The sequence below is a fragment of the Fonsecaea multimorphosa genome (genome assembly GCF_000836435.1).
Source record: "Fonsecaea multimorphosa CBS 102226 unplaced genomic scaffold supercont1.2, whole genome shotgun sequence".
Lineage (NCBI taxonomy): Eukaryota > Fungi > Ascomycota > Eurotiomycetes > Chaetothyriales > Herpotrichiellaceae > Fonsecaea > Fonsecaea multimorphosa.
In genome coordinates this window covers 948,279-963,574 of record NW_015971636.1, presented here as the reverse complement: position 1 = coordinate 963,574, position 15,296 = coordinate 948,279, and the positions used below count along the sequence as shown (strand labels likewise).

Here is a 15,296-nt window from a genome sequence, read left to right as displayed (position 1 = left end):
GCTCAGTCGACGGTCCTGTCCATCAAGTACGAGTAGTGCACCCTCCCCATCCATGCTTCAACACACCACACCCCGTCTAAACGCCGAGCGCGAGGAACATGCTCGCCATCTTCTTCCATATCTGTGATTTTAGAGGATGATCATCTGCGTACCTGGCATCTCGAGCTCGGCTTCTGTTTGGCGGAATTCCAGCTTCGTAACCCTATCGCACGATGAATTCTCCGTCTTCCGATCCTCTAACCTACCCGGTATTATTCTACGAGGTACTCCACCTCGCTGATGCCGTCACTCTGTCGCACTAACTGCCCGCAAGGGACATCCTGGGGAGGGAGGGTTGGGCGACGCCTTCGTAAGTTTTGGTTGCTGCCATCATACACATTCTGAATGGACAGCCATTTTGGAATCAATCTGCCATCGATAGAACATAGTGCACTGGCAGGCGACACAGGCCAGGAGGAGCCCAGAAGAAATGACATCGCCAGGGTTTTTGGTATTGCCCGAAGACCTTCGCCGAGTATCACCAAGTTGCAACCCGCTCGGCGAATGGGTCCGTCGTAGAACGGCTCCCCGACGAGGACCAGGAGTTGACGCGCAAAGCCTTTGGCATCGATGAACGATTGTGCAATCGAAAAGACGGCATCGATGGTGGTTCGCGAACACCATGTTCAGCTGAGGACCTACTGCAGGAACGATTCGCCCCCGGGTTCTTGCTCTTTACAACACAACCTTCTGGTGACCATCGGTCTTTGCTGCTCTACAAACTCCTTGCGACACCGATAAACCCCGGCTTTCATGCAGATCACCGTTGTTAGATCGGCGTCCTCTTTCTTACCACCCTTTGCTCCTTTTCCGTAGCTTACTTGCTTTGGTGCGAAGCCGTAAGTGCGGGAAGGATTTGCCCCATCAGCCACTCTAACGAGGTACTTTCGCAACACTCGCCACGATGAAGCGTATAGCCCGCTGTGGCTTGGCACCTTGATCCCGGTCATCTTCCGATATCAGTGGCTGGCAACTGTGGCGTCAGCCTCGGAACGCTTCAGTCATCTGTCGGTCAAGGTATTTGATGACTTCCAAAGAGGTACGACAATTCCTTCGAGGAGCATCACTGAGGGATTGAAGGATGCAGATCCTGAGGTGCGGCTGAAGGTGGATGAACCGGATGACAAGGTATGCTCATCACATCCTTGATAAGTACGGAGCTACTCCATACAGTGGAACTTCATACAGTGGATGCTACCCCGGTTGAATTGCGGGACAAAACTACGCAGTTTACGAAGGTTTGCGATCATCACCTTCTCCCCTCGAGCAATTCTGCAATTTCCACCTATCCTCGAAGAAGTGGTCTCGTCAATCATTGCACTGACAATTTTACCGGTACTTCAGCTCTACCGTGTGCTTGCCGAAGATGGGTAATGACCCACTCGCCGATCAGCCCTTGATCTCTGGCGAGATGATGCGTGGCCGCATGCTTGTCCACCTTGGACGCGAGCCAGTCGCCGACCAAACATGTCATCAGAGAATGCTCGGTACAAGGTTATTTCTTCGGCATTCCTTTACCACATCCATGCCCCCGAAAAGACGAAAGCCCGGTTCCTCATCCTCCTCACTGTCCATGTCGAAAGAACCCAGTACCCCTTTCTCCTGCATCGAACTGAACAGGTCGACTCTAGAGCGCAGAAGCTCCAATTCCCACGAGCACAAGTGACAAATAATCCATGAATCTCCAGGACCCGACTCAACCTTGTTGATCCTTGCAATTCCGGAAACGGCACAAGGACAGTCAATCACGTGCTTGCATTGTCCGACGGGAAACCCCTTTTTTTGACGCCAGTGTTTCAGGACAGCGCCGTTTTCTCAGCCTTTGCGACAGGTTCAGACAATTGCGCGAGAAAATCTCTTTGCGCCTACGAGTCATGCCCCTTCACCTTCAGAGTGGGCGCCACATCAGTCCACAATTCTTTTCGCGGCAGATCTGCATGCTCCATCTTGGCCGGAGACAGACGGAGACCACGTTCAGAAACACGCCCCTCGAACCTCCGTTCTGATCCGGCCAATTGACGCTGAATATCCCATTACTGCAAGGGGAACAGCGTCGGGCACCGTGTTGGAACTACCTATGCTGGCTAGATGCAAGCCCCTGACCAGAGCAACGCGTAGGTACCTGCAGGTACATGATGGTAAGGGTCAAGTCTTTGTGTTGACAGTTTCATAGCTGGGGGATCTGTTTGAGTTTCGCGTCTGCTCGAGGCCTAGCTTGGACGTGAAGAAACGTTAGAGCATGTCTGAACCCATGATTCTAGAAGCACACCTTGGAGCGGTACAACAAGCATATGGTCAGTGCCAGCATGAGCCAAGCCCCAGAGATGCATCTGCAGGGCACCGGCGTCTCTCCCACGCGGCACGGGAGAAATGAGACGCATCAAGGAGGTACGGAGCACATAGGGGCAAACTCGCGTGCATCGTATTCGGATTCACTCCATGTACTCATGGGCCTCGAACAGGCCACTTTTCGCAAAACAGCGAGAAGCTGCTTTTAAGGATCTCCACAGAATAGGTACAAGGGTACATGGAAGACGACAAACGAGCCTTCTCAGCTTATGGCCCTGACCACGACTGCGGGAGCAGCAAACTCTCGACAGTGGCCGTATCAGTCCTCAGGCCAAGGGAAAGATGCATAGGATATAAAGGTACTTGTAGGGTGCGGAAGTGTATGTTCTCTTTACCCCATGCGTCGCTGCTTCACCCTGACTTCCTCCAACCCGCTGATCTCCCAACTTCGAGGAGAATTCCTGCCACCCGCTCTACTGCGGTGGTCAGCAGATGAAGCCATGCTGGTATTCGCCCACTACATGGATGATGTCCTCTGCAGTTGCCGAGAAACAGCTCAATATCGACGGGAGCACCAAGAGGACCCCGATTGATGGGTCTTTGCGGTCTTGCATCGACGCACAGGATTGACATCAAGGCGAGGTGTCCGCGCATACCACGCGTGTTGGGATTTGCTCATATTACTTGTCGCAAGCAGTAACATGTTTGAGAATCTCTCAGAGTGAAGGAGCGAGAAAGAGCGGAACGAGCATTCGTCCTACTAATACTATATAGCCAGACGAGATCGACTGCATCGGGGCCTGCAAGCACCCAGGTCACCACCATTTTGTCATGGACAACCGCACGTCGGTCCAGGATGTTATGGTTCAATGACTCTCTACACTCTTGCCGCTGGGTCTAGATGTCATCCCCAGCTCCCTTGGATCTGTCTCCCGGCTTATCTACAAATCTTGCTGGACCCGACCCAATCTGGCCTGGAGCTGGCGCTGGAGCTGGTTGGCCTTAGGGGCACGCGAATGACGCCCACCTCGTCACGACGTCTTCTCCCAAGTTTGCGAAACTGCGCTCCGGGGGGGATGTGGGAGTAAAGTATATTCAGTACTCTCTACAGTAAAGTGACATAACAAACAAGAGCCTGTACGCCCCATAAATGATGCCGTGCTCATATTCCTTTGTACAAGCAGATGCCTAGGTAATCAATCTATCATTTCATGGAAAAGCGCCTCTTGCCCCCAGATTCCAGATTCCAGATTCCAGATCCCAATCCCAGATCATATCCGCCCCAAACCGTTGCGTATTATTGAATGCGCCCTTGTGCCTGAGACGACCACCTCCAGTGGTGTCTTGTCCAGCCGTAGGCACTTGTACGGGACCTCCATCTAGATCCCGTGCCCGATATTGATTCGTCAGCCATCCTTGGGAGCATACAGGTATACTCCATGTTCATGATCCAACTGTGATTCCGCTAACCTGTATATACACTCTCATATGACTCTGTTGATCTATTCCTTGACGACATTCTCCGTCTCTTCCATCTCTTCTGTCTTTCCGACCCAGAACCAGGGCCATCCTCGCAAACCCCCGCTTTTACACTCTATGTGTCTGCATCAATCCCTGGCTCCGGCACAAAGTCGATGCCATATTCTTTCTTCTCCAGGCCAGCCAGTGTGTCCTTCCCGTACTTGGTCAACTCTGGCTTTCCGTTCGGCTCGGTGGGGGCCGTGAAGAACCTTGGCTTGAACTCGACATTCAAGTCTTTTCGCTTGGCAGCTTTGTCTCTCTGGGCTTGCTCCAAGTCCTGTTTCATTCTCGTTGCGTCCGAGTAGCGCTTTTCGTTGATGGCGGTCGTGACGTCGGCCCAGAACGTGCGAGACTCATGCGGCAATTGCTCGTGTGGTGGGGGACATGACTTGGGCACCGGGAACAAAGGTTGTAGGTCAATGAGGAGTTGCTTGTCGGAAGTTGGTTCAATGTTGGGGGTCTCCTTGACCGCTGCGCTGTTCGGGATCGTGTAGAAGATTTGTTCTTGCCAGCATCCCTCAAGCTTCACCAGGATATCCTTGTCTGGAACGTCCTTGACGCGCGTGTATTTGTCGTCAGACGGGTCATAGCGGAAAATGAGACCGTGGACCCGGTTCTGCGCTTTACCAAACCAGGATTCCTCCACGTATGTGAGGAGGCATTTCAGCCTCGTCTGCGGACAGATAATCGAACATGTGTCCGCGACCGAGATGTACAGCGAACCCCGAAGTAGACCCCCTAGGGAGGCGGCCGGATGGGCGAGTTGGTATTCCTCATTGTCCCGCTGTGTGAGCGTGATGAATATACCCCGGTTGAAGACACCCGGGACCACACGAACAGAGGTGCCTGTGAACTTGGCAGAGATTTGGTCGTAGCCTCGGGCAATGATGCCACGAGAAGGGCATTCATACCAATATGCTGAGACGGGAGGGTGGTGGGAAGTCTGTTCAGTCAGAAATGATATTCGGACTGGCTTCTCGCCAGTGTTGCCGTTAGCTTGCGTCTCTGTAGGGTCGACGGAGGGCTGAGGCGGTGCTTTGGAAGGGTTGGATATAGGCGGGGCGTCTGCAATGATTTCCCACTGGCACTAGATGGGGGGAGACGTTGCGTTAGACGGAGGTCATATTGTTTGGAGAGTCATCTGTGTAGAGGACCGGGAGAAAGTGAGACGGGTTGAAACGTACTCTGAAGAATTCTCCCAGCGTCGAATTATAGGGTTTGCAAGGCTTGCCCTTCACGTATTTCTGCTCTCTCTTTCAGCCTCAGCCACCGGGAAGACGGTGAAAGGCACTTCACAAACCAGATCTTTGGTGAACCAAAAGCGTAGGACTTCCAACATGCGACCGAGGGGCTCATTTGATCTTCCTATACTGCAAAAGTCTGTCAGGACATGTTGGAAAGATAAGGTGCCTTCAAAGCAACGCAGCCTTACCTTACGAACGTCTCCGGCCTATCCAAGTAGTGCCAGTATTCTGTATGCTATCAGCACCTCTGGCCCTTGACAGCGGCTCCTGCTGCACATACCTAGATTCGGTATTGGCTCTATTAACTGTGCAGGCAGTGAAAAGCGAACATTTGCGATATCTGAGACACCGATAAACCTGGTTCACGCCCAACCGAGTCAGCCCAACTTTTGGAACGTGCAAGGACAACCCACCCAGCCGAAAGCTGGCAATGTTTTGTTTATAGCAGTGACGTACTTCTTCAACAGGCTCAGGAATGTTCTTAGCTTTGAGCTATCATCTCGCAGATCATTATCGGCAGGAACAGTGCCTCCCGTAGGAGGGGTCGAAGGACTAGGCGTGCCCGGTCTGGTGTTGGGATTAGAGGTCGCAGGTGTAGCAAAAGGTGTATTCGAGGTAGAGGTCATGATATGAGCCTTGGGAATCTTTTTACTCGTAGGCTCTGGGAAAGAACTCGCGTGCGCACTTTGGCCGCCGGTGAGGTCTTGGAGGGACTAGAGTTCAAGGAGCGACTGTCTTGTGGTGGAATGGATAAGAATGAGAGGTCAGGTTCTTGGAGGGGGGAGACTCGAGGGCCTTTGTCTGGAAGAATAATGCCAACAAGATGCTCGTAGGGGTTGCAGGGGTGGGTGGAAGTCGGTGGCTGCGAAAAAACCATCCAATCCCAAGCAGGAGAAGGTGGTCGTGGTATGGGAAATCCATGCGGGATGGACGAAGCAGCTCGGTAACCTCGTTGGGGCGGCCCTGATTCTGTGGATGACGCGCACGTTGGACCCTGCAAGCCTAGCAGAGGCAGCATTTGCTGTGAGTAAGCTAGCTGGCTTGGGTACATTTTTGCCGTGGTGGCTCGGGCAGTTCGGTGGCTCTAGGCTCTGTGGCGGTGCCCAGTCTCTACCTAGGTAGGCTTATCGATAACGACGTGCCAACACGCCAAGGGGCCAGCCTCGCCCGACCCGCCCAGCCTGATCTATCAAGAACACCTCCCCACAAGCTGGCTCATTAACGAACCGGACCGGCTGACAAGGAAGCCTGTCATAAAGTATTACTGTGTCATGCATATGAGATGGAGTCAGATCTGTCTCCTCCGGATGTTGCTATCTCGTGGTGATTATCCGAGCCGTCCCGCTGCGATGGAATAATTCACGATTTCCGCCCTTATTTGCTGACGGTCAGTGTCTTCCCATCCACGAAGGCCTTCAAGGCGACGCAAATGCCCGCAAACAAGACTGCTCTAAACGCACCTCCCGATATACTGCCGGCTCCCAGCGTGAGCAAGTACCACAGAACCCCTATCTTTCGATTGCCATTTCGATCAAAGTCGGGCTTCAGCAGTCCCATCTTGTTGAACTGTGCCAGCTTGCCAGTTCCGGCAAAAGGAGGGTATCTCACTGCCAACAAGCTTTCCATCCAGCTTGGTGTATATGTGATTGATCGACGATGTGTAAAGCAGTCGAATGAGGCTTTGCCGCGGTATGCACCAGTGCCCGAGTCGCCCACCCCACCGAAAGGTAAGTTCGGTATGATGCCGTGGAAGAAGCCATCGTTGATGCTCGCACCGCCAGAGCGCGTGCCTGCTAAGACTTTATCAGTCTCGGCCTTGGATCCAAAGGCGTACACGCCCAATGGGGTCTCATGGAGCTCATTGGCAATGCTGATGGCTTGATCAAGGTTGTCGACGGGCAAGATGGGGATCAGAGGTCCAAAAGACTCTTCTACCAGCAGCGAGTCCTTGGGATCTGTGACTTCGATAACGGTCGGCTCAATGAAGAGCTGGTCCGCATCCATGGTTCCGCCAATAGCAATCCTGCCCGAGGTGTTGTCGAGCATCTTCTTGATGCGATTGAATGAGTTGATGTTGACTATCCTGGAGTAGTCGGCGCTCTTCTTGGCACCTTCCGGGAAGAATTCTTGGATAGCCGTTTTCAGCTCGGCGATCAGAGTCGGGACAACTTCCCTATCGGCCAGGATGCAGTTTTGACTGATACAAATCTGACCCGCGTTCATGGTCTTGGACCACAGCAGCCGTCGAGCTACCAGGCGCATATCCGCCTTCTTGGTCACGATTGCAGGATTCCGTCCACCCAACTCTAGGGCGACTGGAGTCAGGTTCTTTGCCGCTGCCTGGGCGATGATCTTGGCTGTGCGGGCAGACCCAGTAAAGAAGATTTTATCCCACTTCTGCTCCAGCAATGCTGAAGTTTCGGGGATAGCACCCTGGACGCAAGCATAGCAATCAGGATCAAGCGCCGTCTCAATGATTTTTTGCATGACTGCGGCACTGTGAGGTGACTGCTCCGAAGGCTTCAAAACGACAGTATTTCCTGCCGCAATGGCTCCAATCATAGGGCCAAAGGACAAATTCACGGGAAAGTTGAAAGCACTTGAAGTGATGTCAGCTGCATGAATGATTTTTCGAGGCGGGTTAAGGTCACTTACCCAATTACAAGCACTACACCCAGGGGATCCTTACGGATTTTCGGGTTGACCAGGCGATTCGAGAAGGCGATATCGGCGGGCTTCTCATCCTTCATCCACTTCTCTATATTTTGAGTCGTGAAGACGATATCGTTCTGGACCCAATTGATCTCCCCAGTGAATGCTTCGAACGAGCCTTTACCCAGATCCCGCGATAGTGCCTCCAAGAGCTCTTTTTCGTGGTCGGCGATTGCCCAGTACAGCTTGCGCAGTTGCTTGATTCGGAACTCGGCAGGGCGCGTCTTCTGGGAGAAGAATGTGTTTCGAAGCCTGGAGACGAGGGAAGGGATCTGCTCGACTGGCGTGTTATTGAACGGAGGGAGTTGGACCGAAGTCATCTTGATCTGAGTGCACGTTTTTCCAGAGATATCTAAACTTGTTGCCGCTGAAGAAGAACCTCAGCCAAGATCAGATCTTGACGACAAGGAAGATAGAAGGGTTCTTAATCTTCGAGTTCAGCGAGGGCGGACGAGACGATTCGTATGCAGCCCATATAATTTTAGAGATGCCTCGGTTCAGCTCTCACCAAATTCTCATCACAAGCTAGCTTGAGTTTCAGCTCGCATCGATGGCGAAAAGGAGCTTGTGAATATCGTTTCAATTGTATGTTCAATAATCCACAGGGGAGGCCGCAAGAGATATCTGGCTGCACAGAGATCAGAACGAATACCCTCTCTTAGAGTGATGAGTTCTCTACAAAACCCAGCTCCCTTTTTGCTTTGCGGGAACATGCCCATGCTAACCAAAACCAGGCTGGCAAAGCCTAGACTATGGTTAGGCTCCTTGTGCCCAATCTGTGGTTCGTTGGCCCCCCGAGTCGTGACGCACCACCATCATCTGCCTCGCTCTGGGGGCCCCTCATTCCTCGACGTGTAGCGAACACCGCTGGTGCAGTTCAACCGCCGCAACTATCCCCTCTCCGCAGTTTCAACAATCATCGTGCCTCATCTACTGCGTCACAAGGTCTCTATCCTTCTGTCCTCGTCCATCCCGACTTCATTTCATTCAGCATTCCTTGTTACTGGTTATCTTTTGTTTACCTTGCGGGGCTTCCGCTCTGTCCATCCTTTCACTCCAGACTCAAATGGCGACATGGCAGTGTTCTTCGATCTTGATGACGACGACTGCTCGTCTAGCCCCGACAAGGGAGCATCATCCCACCAAAATCAGCTGAAACATGCCGTCAATGGAGGACCCAATGGAGCGAGCAGGATTTCCGGCATCGACAACGTACAAGTACTGTCGTCGACACCCAACAAACTGGCTACCGCATTGACGTGCTATCCGTAGGCGCAGACACATGGCCACATGACCCTCTCTACGTACTAACCTCTGGGTCTATTAGTATTGCCCTGTCTCTGTCCTCCCATCTAGATCTCAATGATCTGCACGCTCTCGCCGCAACTTGTCGAAGTGTCCACAATGGCCTTACACAGTATGCCCATCAACTCAAGTCTCAGTCCCTGCGTTGCATTCATGATGGAAGACCGGTGCTAGTTGAAGCACTTCTGGCACAAAGAGACAGATCCTATACTGAAGACGCCTCTGGGAGTACAGGCCTGCTTCGAGCCCCTGCAATCTCGCAGATGCAGGCAACAGCCGAAGCTATCGCAGGAGGCTGGCCACCTCAGCGTCCTGGGGGTCTCTATGCATCAATGGGCCTTTCCAGCAAGATCAGCTCTTGTGCTCGAGATTTGGTGGCTCCATGTCGCCGATGTGGAACGGTCGTGTGCCGTAACTGTGCCGCCAAATCTCCCAGCACTGTGAGACTAAAGGACCGCTTTCGCCGACTTTGCAAGACCTGTCTCGACGCTCCAATCGAAGCGCATCTGCAAGCCATTGGCTCTGCCGACGATGCCAGCGATGGTGCTCCAATATCTAGTGCGAGTTCGATGCGATCTGAGCGGTCTGCTTCCAACTCATCCACAATGGGCACTATCGCGGGCCTGGAGAATCACGAGTCGAACACCAGCTCGGACCGTTGTTTTACTTCTTCTGCGTTTCTTCGAGGTCCCTGCACCTGCGAGACTCGTGGGGTCTTTTTGTGTGCCCCCTGCGGCCAGAGCCTGCGGGCGGCCGACACCACTTACAAGAGAGTGTGGACCTGGCGTTCTCGGTATTCGACGCATATTGGCGACGGCTTAGGTACAGGTTTGGGATTGGGGAACCAAGCCCAAAAATGCGGCCGTGGGGAGGATTGCCTGGAGACGAGCGGCAAAGCCATCTGCTGGGTGGAGATTGATTGCTCTGAGGGTAAAGTGCATGATGCGTCCGAGGCGGACAGGAACAGCCTCAGCCGAGTCGGCACTCCAGATTCGGCCTATGGCAGCAACAAGCCTGGATATCTCCAGCAAGAGATCGAGGGCATAGGAGGTGTAGTCAAGAAGAAAGTCAAGAAGCGTGTCAAGGTCGGAGCGGGGGTGTGGGAATGGGAAGATGAGAGGGAAAGTGGCAAATATCTAGAGAGGGAAGCCCAAGGGACGGCGCGCAGTTGGTGCGGCTGGTGTGGGCGGGTGTGTCCCTCCGAGCAGGACAGACGTGAGTCTTGCATGGACTTGGCAGGCATGGCAGTCTAGGCGGTAGGCGGGTCTGCTCTGCAAGGCGTTGAGGAGAGTGCCATAACCAGTCGTATTTTGGTGGTACGCGGCAGCGAGGATCTTCCGGGTACCAACTCACCGCATTGCAAAGAGCTATGTCCCATGTAGTAAAAAGTATCCGGCGACATGGTTACATCCATCGGTCTGGTGCCAGATGGCAAATACTCCGTACTCCGTATCTGCACCCCGGATGCAGATCTTGGACCGGGTATATCTTTTGATAGCGTTTTCTTTCCATCAAGGTGGTTGGCGGGCGACTACATACAATAAGTGACTAGTGCTTGGATGGGCCCTGCAGGAACGCGGTCGGGCCGGATGCAGCTGCAATACGGATGGCGAAAACCGCAGTGGGATGTGGGTGGAAAGGTACCAACTCGCACAGCAGGTACTAGTAGTGGGAGCGATTGGTTCGCCCCCATCCCAGGGGTTCAGGGAAACGTGGTTACACGGAAGGCTAAGCAAGCGATGGAGGGCTGAAGCTTGGACTGGGGAATCCCTACTTAGGTAGGTATCCTACCTTAGGCAGAGAGCTACTCGTATGGATATGGGGCCGGTACCGAGTCTAAGAGGTTCAACAAGGCTGAGGCTGATGAAGATGAAAGATCAAGATCATAGGATGACGGCGGAAGTCAGCATGTCGCAACTTGGGCGAGGGGATACGATACGTTGACGATCAGTCTGACTGGGCACACGAGGAGTCGAGGACCGACCCGCGTACGCGTAGTAGGTCGCCATTATTGTCGATCCCGTGTGTGACATGCCACAGAATTTGGGGGTCAGTGTAATTACCTAGGTACCCAGGTAGTCGATGCAAGGATGAGTCTGGGACAAGTCACACTGCAGGGTCTGTGGACATATTTGGAAGAAGACCTCGAACGGACTCCGAGGGCCTCCTAGTACTAGGTAGTAGAATCCCATCATCCGTCGAATCCGTCTCCAATGTCTCGTACATCAGAGGCTTGATAACGGCGGCGGTGCGATATCCCAATTCTACTATCGCACCTGCGGACCCCCACAGGACCCCTGGTTCAACTCCACGGTCGCTAACACAAAGCAGATAGCACACTCGCAGCGCATTGGAGTTGGCAGTCTGGACCAAAAGCAATTCTTGCATTGATCGCCGGCTATGAGTGAAAAATTTTCGAGGCAACCCTGACTAACCTTCTCATCGAGACCAATCTACGTACTCCGAGACTCTGTCTAAGTAGTCGACTGGGTTCAAGAGGGAGGAAAGAGACACAAAGGAGGAAAAAGAGAAACCCTCGACCCAGCTAGCCAGCCATAAAAATAGTCGGCTTCGTTTGTTGTGGCCATAACTGTCCACCTGACCTGCGACTGCCCACACGCCGGACACAGGTTGCTTCAACAGACCCTGGCTGCTGCCGCTGCCGCTTTCCTTCTTTCCACTTTCAGTCAATTAATTAATATTGTTCACGGGGCAGGAACGAGCAACTAAGAGAACAACACGACAAAACAACCACCTCTTCACTGTCCATTCACCCCTGTCCAACACCGACCACCACCACAAATCCCTCATCCGCCTCTCCTTCTCTCATCCCGCGCCTCACACCTCACACCTCACACCTCGTCCAGCTGACCCTTCTCTCGACGCTTTCCTTATCCTTACTCTCTTTTGCTGGTCGTGTGCTCGGAAAGAGATTGACTCGGCACAGCCGGATTCAGCGACCTAAAAAGCTGTGACCAAGACTCACCCTTTACCCCGGGTGCGGCCACCAAACCGCCTACAGCCCTGTAGGATTTGGAGATTTCAGCGGGTCCGAGCTCTGAAAAGTCGACATCATCGCCCCTGTCATATCGCCCAAAGCCTCCAATCTCCGTCCCTCTCGTTGTCTGCAACATCTATCTTGGGAAATACCCTTGATAATTAACCGCGGTTGACCACTGACCGTCCGGCTGCCTTTTCCACAGTCTTCACACGCACAAGCACAAAACATTAACGGCTTCTTGCACACTCTTTTCTGAAAAAACCCAACCCCCAATTCAAAAAGATACAAAGAGACTTGAAGTCACTGGTCATGAGCTTGCCAAATGCGTCGCACCACCACCGTCGACGGAGTTCATCTCTTGAGCGCCGAGATCCTTATTCCTCGCCGTCTGTCTACTACGATGAGGAAGCCGTGAGACGTCAACTCCTGGGCTCACGAAACAGAGCCGTCACTTCAGTCGGTTACCAGTCCCCCTATTCTGTCCGCGCCCCTGCTGACCCGCTGTCGACAGTACATCAAGGCCACTCGCGAAAATGCTCTCGAGGCGTTCAAGGGCAACTATCCCGCACGGAGGACAAGTCACGGTACGTCCAGGATCCCCCTCAAATGTCGTTCGTCGTCACAGACCGGAAAAAGGTGGCTGATACATGGTCATTGCAGATGAGCACACCCAAAAGAACCAGGAGTTATTGGTAAACGTCGACGAAACCTTGGAGGCTCTTTTGGACCAGGAAGACGTGGACAGGAACCAACAAATCACAATAGAAGATAACGGTCCCAAGGTAGGCCGAAGCCGCTCCTGCACATTGCCAGAAGCTGACCCCCACGCAGCACATCAGCTTGGGCACATTGGCCTCTGCAGGCTACCGATCGGCCGAAGTTCGTGGAAATTACATGATCAGCAACCTCCTCCAAGAATTGACGCTGGCCAAAGATTTGGGCAAGAAGGTGGTCAAGATACACCGCTCTCGATTGAGTGAAAACCCCGTCGATCGCCTTTCGCGCCGCATCCGGGATGAGTTCTGGGACAATCTGACCCGGTGCCTGGACGCAGCCACAATCGAAAAAGCAGGACGCGATCCCAAAGACTGGACTGCCGATCCCAGGCCTCGCATCTATATTCCCTCGGGCTGCCCGGAGCAGTTTGAATACTACACCCAGGTTGCCAAAGACCGTCCCGACATGCGACTGGACGTCCGGTGGCTTCCCGAAGGTCCCATCACCGCAGAATACGTGCGAGGGCTCAATAGTGCCCCTGGCATTCTAGCCCTGGCTATGAGGAAAGAGATGGTCAATGGACAAGAGACACTCAAGGGGGAACCATTTGTCGTTCCTGGAGGACGTTTCAATGAGCTTTACGGGTGGGATAGCTACATGGAGTCCCTGGGTCTGCTTGAGAATGGGCGAGCGGACCTGGCCAAGTCCATGGTGCTGAACTTCGCCTTCTGTATCAAGCATTATGGCAAGATTTTGAACGCCAACCGTTCGTACTACCTCACTCGATCACAACCGCCCTTCCTGACCGACATGGCTATGAAGGTCTATGACAAGATCAAGCACGAACCGGGGGCCCTGGACTTCTTGCGCTTAGCCATCCGAGCAGCCATCAAGGAATACTACAACGTATGGATGTCGGCGCCTCGTTATGATCCAGGAACTGGGTTGTCACGATACCGGCCCGATGGTCTTGGTGTACCGCCGGAGACCGAGGCGTCTCACTTTGTGCACATTTTGACACCGTATGCCAAAAAGCACGGGATGACGTTTTCCGAGTTTGTCGAGGCATATAACAGTGAAAAGGTGCACGAGCCGGAGCTGGATGAATACTTTTTGCATGACCGTGCCGTCCGCGAATCTGGCCACGACACATCGTACCGATTGGAAGGGTGTGCGGCGAACCTGGCCACGATCGATCTGAATTCGCTGCTGTACAAGTACGAAATCGACATTTCCTGGTGCATTCGGATTCATTTCAAAGATCGCTTGAGCATTCCCACCGAGTTTCAGACCGAGGCCAACCGCAAAGAAGGGTTCGAGACGTCGGCAACGTGGGATCGCCGAGCACGACTGCGCAAGGCCCGCATTGACAAGTACATGTGGAACGAAGCCAAGGGCATGTACTTTGACTACGACACGGTGCGGAAGCAGCGCACAACCTATGAGACTGCAACCACCTTCTGGGCGATGTGGGCAGGGTGTGCGTCTCCCAAACAAGCGGCTGCGCTGGTGCTCAACGCTCTGCCCAAGTTCGATTGCTTTGGAGGGCTGGTGTCGGGGACTGAGGAGTCTCGCGGAGAAGTAGGCCTGGATCGACCCAACCGGCAATGGGACTATCCGTTCGGATGGGCTCCTCAGCAGATGCTGGCATGGGGAGGCTTCAAACGATATGGGTACATTGAGGAAGCGCAGCGACTGGCGTACAAATGGCTGTACATGGTTACCAAGGCATTTGTCGACTTCAACGGGGTGGTGGTGGAGAAGTACAACGTGACTCGAGAGCTGGACCCGCACAAGGTCGAGGCTGAATATGGCAACCAAGGTGCCGACTTCAAGGGCGTGCCGCGGGAAGGGTGAGTATTCTTTCTGATTCCCCATTTGTGGTCCGCCCCATTGCTGATGATGTTCAGGTTCGGCTGGGTCAATGCCAGCTACGTGTATGGATTGTCGGTTATTCCGATGCACATGAAGCGCGCCCTCGGCACCCTCACGCCATACGAGACATTTGCAAAAGCGACCGAGATCAAGCTTGGCGCGGTCGAAGATACCATTCAAGAAGGATCGGACGAATCGAGACAAGACTCGTCTGACGAGGCGGTGGCCAGTTCGAGCCTGGAATCGCTATGAAGAAGGGCCAACTAAGGTCTCAGTCCTGATGCTGGCCGGGTTGATTGTTTGTTTTGTGGCATTTCCGGCAAGCGAGTCGGTGGATACGTTTCTTGATGCATCATCTATTCGGCGGAATAGACTTAGAAGGCATTACGCGAAAGAAGGAGATTGTACATGGTTAGCGAGCATGAGAGCACCGGGCCTCGAGATTGCATTCGGCGGCGTTTGTTCCATCGATTGTTCTTTGGGCGGGCGTGGTTGAGGGGGAGGGGTCATTAGGCAGGGTGAAGAACCTGAGGAGGAATTGTTGGCATACGTACCTACCTAGGTAGGTAGCTAGGTAGCCTCTAGTTTTTAAC

General features: G+C 53.4%; 4 protein-coding genes across 4 annotated transcripts; 2 read left to right on the top strand and 2 right to left on the bottom strand.

The window, feature by feature from the left end:
* Window positions 1–3,922: 3,922 nt before the first annotated feature.
* On the bottom strand, window positions 3,923–5,719 carry Z520_01278 (uncharacterized protein; the record flags this gene model as incomplete). Its single annotated transcript, XM_016771796.1, has 6 exons — window positions 3,923–4,936; window positions 5,034–5,093; window positions 5,150–5,219; window positions 5,282–5,321; window positions 5,374–5,450; window positions 5,550–5,719. 6 exons carry the CDS (start codon window positions 5,717–5,719, stop codon window positions 3,923–3,925), a joined length of 1,431 nt encoding a protein of 476 aa, XP_016636935.1.
* Window positions 5,720–6,467: 748 nt separating this feature from the next.
* On the bottom strand, window positions 6,468–8,125 carry Z520_01277 (uncharacterized protein; the record flags this gene model as incomplete). Its single annotated transcript, XM_016771795.1, has 2 exons — window positions 6,468–7,692; window positions 7,749–8,125. 2 exons carry the CDS (start codon window positions 8,123–8,125, stop codon window positions 6,468–6,470), a joined length of 1,602 nt encoding a protein of 533 aa, XP_016636934.1.
* A 754-nt stretch (window positions 8,126–8,879) lies between these two features.
* Window positions 8,880–10,363, top strand: Z520_01276 (uncharacterized protein; the record flags this gene model as incomplete). Its single annotated transcript, XM_016771794.1, has 2 exons — window positions 8,880–9,073; window positions 9,133–10,363. 2 exons carry the CDS (start codon window positions 8,880–8,882, stop codon window positions 10,361–10,363), a joined length of 1,425 nt encoding a protein of 474 aa, XP_016636933.1.
* A 2,057-nt stretch (window positions 10,364–12,420) lies between these two features.
* Z520_01275 (uncharacterized protein) lies at window positions 12,421–14,955 on the top strand (the record flags this gene model as incomplete). Its single annotated transcript, XM_016771793.1, has 5 exons — window positions 12,421–12,567; window positions 12,623–12,695; window positions 12,772–12,893; window positions 12,943–14,681; window positions 14,739–14,955. The coding sequence occupies 5 exons, from the start codon at window positions 12,421–12,423 to the stop codon at window positions 14,953–14,955; spliced, it is 2,298 nt and encodes a 765-aa protein (XP_016636932.1).
* Between the last annotated feature and the right edge of the window lie 341 nt (window positions 14,956–15,296).